At 50.6% G+C, this 8,113-nt stretch overlaps 1 protein-coding gene across 1 annotated transcript; it reads left to right on the top strand.

The window, feature by feature from the left end:
• The first annotated feature begins 5,852 nt into the window (after positions 1–5,852).
• On the top strand, positions 5,853–7,421 carry LOC126571097 (odorant receptor Or2-like). The gene is made up of 6 exons (XM_050229364.1): positions 5,853–6,083; positions 6,205–6,288; positions 6,356–6,777; positions 6,854–6,953; positions 7,043–7,252; positions 7,320–7,421. The coding sequence occupies exons 1-6, from the start codon at positions 5,871–5,873 to the stop codon at positions 7,419–7,421; spliced, it is 1,131 nt and encodes a 376-aa protein (XP_050085321.1). The 5' UTR covers positions 5,853–5,870.
• Positions 7,422–8,113: the final 692 nt, after the last annotated feature.

Below are 8,113 nucleotides of genomic sequence, written 5' to 3'. Positions count from 1 at the left end.
AAAACTGAAACCTATTCTAGAAACCCAACATCTTTGTATTATCCTAACCCACCACCTATTTAAAAATATAAATTATTTAACAACGGTAGAGTGTAATAAGTGTTGTTTCTCAATTTAAAAAAAAAGTCATTATGTAGCTGAAAGGTTTTATTCATATTCGTTTCTACTTAAAAATGTCGCAAAACCAGAAGTTGAATTATTAAAACGGTTTGGAAGATACTTGAAAAATGTGGTTGCGGCTATAGAAAGTTGGTTGAGTGTATAATCTACGTCACCCTTTAAGGTTATCCTTTGCGTTTATATAACGGCGTTCTAGTAGACCTACCAATGTATCAATTGGTTCAAATGAATCAATAAATCAACAGGTGAAAAGACCGTCAACATTGCATTGGTGCACTGGCACTCGTTCTAGTTCTTCAGTTCTTTTCAATTCACTCCTTAATTCCCTGTTTGTTGAGCTTCATCATTTTCGCCCTACTACGTCCAGTAACTGAACTCCATCGAAGTAACAAAGGGCGATCCGCCATTCAACTGGTTGCTAGGTATCTGCCGCTGCGCTCCGGTCCTGCTACTACGATCAACCTTAGCTCACCGAAGCCACAATTTGCTGTCGTTTCGCTTTGTCCCACCATTTATAATCATATTTCATGGCCCTTATCCTGAAGCGCCCTGGACGTTCCACAAACCGGGCCGATACGTGCCGGGAATGGAATGGAACGGAAAAACCGCACGCAAATACCGGGAACGAGCGCAAAAAAGGCGGGAATTGGCGGGGGGCAACGAAAATATGTGAAGTGTTTGCTGATACACGCGGAGCGATTGAGTTTGGTGCTCGGCATTGGCTCGGCCACCCACCCTGTCTCCTGCCCCCGGCACCACATGCCGGCCTAATGATGCGTATTTATCAACTTCAAGGCTCTTCGACACACATTTGACCGACCACGGTGGGGGGGGGGGGGGGGGAGGGAGGCGTACCTGGTGGTACACCATTGAGGTTCCAAAGGTTTGATAAAGCGGACCACCACCCTCAACCCCGCTTTCCGCAGCCCCTTTCCACAGATTCGTCGACGTGGATGGAGTAGAGAATGCTAACATCGGCGCTAACGACAGCAGACCCCCGGACTTTCCGTCCGGTGCTGGCACGGTTTATCAGTGAACTTCCAATTAATTATAGTTAAACATTGGGCCTGGAAACCCCAAGGGTTTGGCGGTGAGGCGAATGTGTGTTAGCTGACCAGGATAACTCGTTCAGCTCCGCGCCGGGAAGGGGAGCACGCCATATTCGGTGGATGATTTGGTGCCGGCTCCAGGCGGTCACCCGCACAAACGCTACGTGGCAGATCCGTCCCGTCTGATCCGTTGACGATATCGGACGCACTCGACGGAAGACCGGGTCTGGGTCTGGTGGATGGCGCGCTCTGTGTTGTGTTTATAAACCCATCAGCTGCTGTCCATGTTCTCGACCCCTATTCCGCCATCATCAGCATCATCATCAAAAGCATAATACAGCGCGATGACCTGTCCACGGTCCGTATGGTCTCTACAAACTCAGTGTGCCATGGTGTGTTTGACCGAACATACGCATCATCGTTTACCTATCGAAAAATGTTGCAGTCAAATACTACGAGCGAGATAGAGGAGACAAAGAGAGTGATATCGAAAGAGAGAGAGAGACGGAGTGTGTGGCATGTAAACAACCATCCTGAAGGTAGCCTTTTCCCCTCCGAGACCCCACGAAAAGGGGCCACGGATTTATTTGTAGCAAAAGCGCGTTCCATCCAACCTTCGGTGCTCCCTCCCCCAGTCGGGGAGTATCGGAAAACCCGCTCTCTGGCACACGCGCCAGTTGCAAGTTGACAAATTGGTCCCCCTCGGCCTCACGAAAATTCAATACAACCTCCGCTCGGCCTCTCCGCTGGAGTGATGGTCACGTTGTTTGGAGGCCATAAATTACCCAAATTATCATATCGCTCGGTACGGCACGGTACGGTACGGGACCTTTGCCATCGATGTAAAGTCGGTCGGTCGGAGGGAAGGTGACATTGTTTTCGTTGATCCCAGCGGCTCGGCAAGCTACTAGCGCACTCGCCCGCCACGCAGAACCAAATGGACAATGTCGTGGGTTTAGTCCTCTCATAAACCGCTCGGTCGTCTGCATAGAGGTCGTTCACAGGCTCCGCTGCTGCCGTTCTTTGCTTAATAGACAACGAGGACAAACGGACAAAAGCACTTCCATCCCACAGGCCCGTTGAACCATGCGTGGTGTTACACCGTAATGTCCTCCGAACAAGACAAACCCACGGTTCCATTCACTCATGGGGCATTATGTACCCGGATTCTGCACAACACACACCAACAGACCTTGTCCACGGCCAGGATTGTTGTTCTACGACGATTCGTGTGACTTTCGGTCCCCCCTTCCATCAGCCACTCGCCTCACTTCGCTCATGAAGTTATGTGGCCGGTTCCGGTGGCGGCGGCAGCAGTGGATGGTTCCGAGTTCATTTGCGGAACGGAAACTCCCGAGCAAACTGTTGTGCCAAAGCTTTTTTGGTGTTTTTTGTACTCCTCGCCGCGCACTCCTTTCCAACATTCCACAGGCTTCACGGATTTCTTTTTTTTTTTCTTCGCACTGGAGTTCCGTTTCGTTGAGTACACAATTAGTTAATTTGCTGCCACGATGGCGCGCGCGCGTGTAGAGCAAGCAGGTTTACCGACGTTTAGCCACGAATTCCAATTCTGACACGCCCCCACCCCACCCCGGAGCTTGCTTTAAAGCACGAGAGTCGCTTTCGCAGCAGTAGTCACTCGGTAAATATTTGGATAAATATGGCGGCAGCGAAAATACACAAAATACCCGCGCTCGTGGAGGCGGAAGCGGGAACATATTCGGTTTTCGGTTTCTGCTCGCTGTCCTAATCAACGCCTGCTTCGATCCGATCCATCCGCACCAGTGCGAACTAAAAAGTAGTACAAAATGGAGCCCCATCCAAGAGTGCAGCGACTAGTTTGCAACAAGCAGGCCAACTCGTTTCTCACCGTAAATTGCCCCACCGGTGCCACTGGCTCCAGCAGCTCGTTAGAAGAAGTGGCAAAAATCTAAAATTTAATTTGCTCACGCCCCCCCCTGAATCTCAAACCAACCAGCAACGGCTGAACGGTCCATCAAACGCAACTCCACGCGACGGAGTGTTTTATGCTGCTCCCAGCGCTCTAAGGCTACATTCGAGCGGTGGCCTCACCACCGCACAAAGATGGCGTTGGATGTGGTGTTGATGATGGTGAATGGTGTTGATGCCGTTGCCATCCTGTCGCTTCATTATTGCATTTTCTGGCGTCCCGGGCCCGCTCGTTTCGGTATTGCGTCAAGTTGTAAAAGTGCGAATAAAATTCATTTCTCGGTCCCGGGAGGACTCGAGGCTTGTGGACGCAGGAGCAACACACCCGGTCCCGATAGCGTACGCTGGGTCACGCCTGGCGCCCGTGTACGCCCGTTTCTGCTCACAAAGCAAAGCCAGTGGCGACAGGCGAAAGCTCCATATTTCACTTCGACCAGACCGAAAGCCTTGCTCGACGGAAGTATGAGGATCACACCACCCCAGTTCTGTCGGCCTCGTAAGTTCGTTAGGGGTTTGAGGAACTTCAAGGAAGTGGAAAGTACGACCCAGTACGCAGCACGGGGTTGGAATCGGACCCACCGAGTCGTGCACTGGAAGGCAGCAACATGCAGACTCGTCAGATTCGCACTCCTCTGGTGTACTTTCTCGTCTCATTTTGTGAAATTTTCTTCGATAAACCTTGTAACTCGGAACTGGAACTAGCGTCCTTGTTGGGGTTGGTTTTTTTGTTGTCGAAAGCGAGCTTTTCTGGACGCTTCTAAGGTTTCAAAAGAGCCTGAGTCACCGAGTAACGGGTCAAAGCGACCCTTGCCTATCCAGTAAGGTTCTAACCGAAGCACCGAAGCCACGCCATTAGCACTCGAACGTGAAAAGTAAATGAAGGAAGAAAACTTTTGCTCCCGTTCCTGGCAGGATCCATTTTCCGGATTATGGCCATCTCAAAGACAACTTTATCCTTCTCACTGGATCGTGCTACGGTCGGATCATTCTCAATAAATTCCGACTGCAATACCGGTCGGTCCTTACGACGAGGACGACGTGGAGCAAGCTATATAATTGAAGCCTCTGTACCCTGAAAGGCTGCACTCGAGGTCCTCCTCTTCCTCTCAGGGGTTGCCATTTTTAACGCAAGTCGTACGTTGCTCATCGTTACATCACTTCCGCTAATGGAACCAACCCCTTCACTCGAACACACACCCACCGAGGAAGGATAAATAATCCCCAACTCAATGGCAAAACTATTCCCGGGAATCTCATTTCAACCCATCGGCCATGGGCCATCGCCATCGCGACCATCGCCATACACTGTTGCATCGGGAATTCCTCGATCCAAGTAAGCCTTTCCGTCAGATCAGCGTCGAGGATGCCACGTGGCGGCAGGGCATGGAGCTCGTTTCGTTGAAATTAACTCTTTAATACACTCATAATAATGGCGAACGGAGCGGCCATCCCACTGCATGCCCTGCATAAGACCAGGCCTGGCCAATCTCCCTAGCGAGCCAGACACACACCGGCACCCACGCGCACACCAGTGAAACAATAATAAGTCATGCGAATGCACTTTGTCGGATGGCGGGATTCGCAAATCGCTCGATCGTTGAACCGCGCGGAACATTGCGGGTTCAAAAGCGCAGGCAGGCGATGCAGAGCATAATTACGAAATTTGGAAATGAAAATTCTGCAATTCCGGTACCGGTCGCGGTTTTTCGCGGTTTCCGCACACCGACCCACCCCGATTACCGATTGCACGATAATTGCAAAACTGACGACCATTAATCCCCGAATGCGCGTGCGGTGCAATGCGGAGCGGCAACGGAAAGAGGGAATGTGTACGCGTGTAATTGGCGCCCCCCGTTCCGCACCGGACCCACCATGGACATTGTCGCGTTCGAAAGCTGCTTGCAAAAACAGCACACTCCACGGAAGCGTTTTGTTTGTTCTTATTCAATTATGAAAAGGTGCCACCACCATTCCACCGGCAGAGGGGCCAGGTGTGACCGTTCTTACCGATATTCACACGTCCGGGCACCAAGCCGGCGAAGGATGGGCTGAGCTCTTGACATTAATTGCCCCTTTTTGGCGGCTAAATCATACTCCAGGGCGTCCATTACGTTTCTCGCGGTTCAACGGTGTTTAAACGACAAAACACCGACACACCCTTGTCGGAATGTTCGCCACTCGGTAACAATGCGCCGAAGAAGGAGAAAAGTGACCGCAGGTCGCAAGTGCCGAACGAAAGGATAATGGAACCTCCTGGCTAGCACGGAACCGTCAATTATCGAATAAGGGAACGGAACGGAACGCTACGGTACGCAGGCGACGCTAATTGGTGGCTACTAAACCCCCACCCGGAACGTGTGGTGACGCGTAGCGAGGACACTTTCACGAGGACCAGAGGTCCCACAGTGCACCGGAACGGACATTGAAAGTTTAATTTTGACTCTCGCGTCGTTCGTTCGCTCGCTCATACGTTCGGTTGCTCGCCATTGATTCAATTCATTATTACTCGGATTCAACCCAGGCTTAAGGTGAAAGAGAGAAGGGGAATGAATTTTTCATGCAATGGGCGTGTGATGGAGGAAGAGGAACAGGAGGAGAGACCGGAACTCGGACTTCCGGTCCGGGGAAAATTCATTTAAAAGCGGTCCGAAGGAACACTTTCCGAATCATTCGCTAAGTGGTTTTTAATAACTTTATTTGACTCGGACGACCCAAGCCACTGGACCACTGGCCCTGAAGGTCTCCCCGACGATGGAAGTGCTGGAGTGCCCACTGCTTTCGGTGAATGTACGCGTTTGGCGCTTCTGGTCGTTCGTGCTGGTGCACAATTGGCGCCGGTACGTCAGCATCATCCCCGTGACGCTGCTGAACGTGTTCATGTTCGCGGATCTGTACCGCGCCTGGGGCAACATCGAGGAGGTCATCATCAACGCCTACTTTGCGGTGCTCTACTTCAACGCCGTGGTAGGCAGCGTCCGCCAGCCAGCCTTCTTTGATTTGGTGCGGTTGCATTTGGTGGTTGATTAATTTGTGGTTTCCACTTCGCATCGCGTACCACTCCCTTCCTTCCATTCTCCCATCCTAGCTACGCACCCTAATTCTCGTGTACCAGCGGCAGAAGTATGAAGTGTTTCTGGCCAGTGCAGCGACCGTGTATCAGGAGATTTGCGTAAGTGTCTGTCAGTGACCACGGAGCGTATGGATTTCCTATCCATTCCATTCGTCTCTCCACGTAGCAAATCAAGGATGACGTTATCAGGAAGCTGGTTGAGGATTATACGCGCCGTGCCAGGATCCTGTCCATCTCGAACCTTGCGCTCGGTGCCTTCATCAGTGGGTGCTTCGTGGTGTATCCACTGTTTACCGGTCAGCGCAGCCTACCGTACGGAATGTTCATCCCGGGAGTGAGCAACTTTGAGTCGCCCCAGTACGAGATCTTCTACATTACGCAGCTGGTGTTGACTTTTCCCGGTTGCTGCATGTACATTCCGTACACGAGTTTCTTCGCCACGAGCACACTGTTTGGGTTGGTGCAAATCAAAACACTTCAGCATCAGCTGCGTACCTTTCGTAGCACGGGAAGCAAGTTAGCTCGCCGGACGCCGGCCCTCGATCGGCAACTGAAGCAGTTTATTGAAGATCATAAGCGGATCATACGGTGAGGACACGGACGGGTGAGAAGTCAACTTAAGTGACATTTTAATGAGGAATTTTCTTTGTTTACTGCACGCCAGCTACGTCCAGGATCTAAACGGACTGGTGACCTACATCTGTCTGATCGAGTTTCTGTCCTTTGGTTTGATGCTATGCGCGCTACTTTTTCTGCTGAACATCGTAAGTGGGTGGGGGATAGGAACAAGATTTGCCTTTTCCACCCCTGATGATGATGTCCCTGTTTCCGGATGATTTTCTCTCCGTTGCAGATTAGTGTGATGGCACAGATAGTGATCGTTGGGGCGTACATCTTTATGATACTGACGCAGATATTCGCTTTCTACTGGCACTCGAATGAGGTGCGGGAGGAGAGCATGGCCATCGCGACGGCGGCCTACAGTGGTCCTTGGCTCGAGGTGGACAATTCGATCAAAAAGAAGCTTCTTCTCATCACCATACGTGCCCAGCGGCCATTGGAGGTGAGGAAACGCTCACCGGGAAGAAATTTCAAATAACTTTTTTCTTCTAAATTCTCTTCTCGGTCAGCTCACCGTGGGCAACGTCTATCCGATGACGCTGGAGATGTTTCAATCGCTACTGAACGCATCCTACTCCTACTTTACGCTTCTCCGGAGAGTTTACAACTGAGGGTGCGGTGGCGAAAGGGGCACATGCGGACGACGGAAAACAGAAAATCGAAGAGCAACCGCACAAGCGAGAGCTCGTGATTAATCATCACATCGATTCATCACCTTCCGGAATGATCCGAAGGAATTATTTTAAGACCACCGCAGCAGCGTCGGAAGTTTGGTTAAAAGTTTTTAAAGATTTGCCACCTCATCTCACATCTCACACCCGCAGCAGGGGATGGGTGCGGAAGAGGGGGACTCCATTACGTGCTATGATTATTGCCGCACTCAACGGTCGGTCGAGGTTTCGGCACGCTTCTGCTTTGTGCGCACGGAATTTTGCCATTCAAACACATACACACGCGCGCGCGTGCACACATTTCAGAGGAGAAGAACTTTTAAATGGACCACCCAGAGTGGATCGAGCGAACTTTCCCATCCAAATTATTGCTTTTAATTAGGCTTACGATGATTGTCTGGCGGGTATAAACGCCGTTTTTCCCCGGATGGGGAGAAGGTTAGCTTTAAGAAGTTTTCCCTTGATATTTTGGGGTAGCTGCAGATATTTGATTGGCATTTTGAATCACCTTTTGATTGACACTAAACTGGAGTGTTTGGAGGTTCTTTAAAAAAGTTAAACTTGGTGAAAAAGGACGAAAAGTCTTTTCTTGATTAACACTTATTATTCAAATGATAAAAATGAGTCTTTAC

This window comes from Anopheles aquasalis, chromosome 2 (assembly GCF_943734665.1).
Source record: "Anopheles aquasalis chromosome 2, idAnoAquaMG_Q_19, whole genome shotgun sequence".
In the NCBI taxonomy this organism is placed as follows: domain Eukaryota; kingdom Metazoa; phylum Arthropoda; class Insecta; order Diptera; family Culicidae; genus Anopheles; species Anopheles aquasalis.
The sequence above is the reverse complement of the archived record's forward strand: the minus strand, read 5'-3'. Positions and strand labels throughout refer to the sequence as shown.

Coding starts and splice junctions, on each gene's coding strand:
- LOC126571097 (XM_050229364.1), top strand. CDS start 5,871: ATGGAAGTGCTGGAGTGCCCACTGCTTTCGGTGAATGTACGCGTTTGG. Junction 6,289..6,355: donor CCGTGTATCAGGAGATTTGC/GTAAGTGTCTGT, acceptor CTCTCCACGTAG/CAAATCAAGGATGACGTTAT. Junction 6,954..7,042: donor TACTTTTTCTGCTGAACATC/GTAAGTGGGTGG, acceptor TCTCCGTTGCAG/ATTAGTGTGATGGCACAGAT.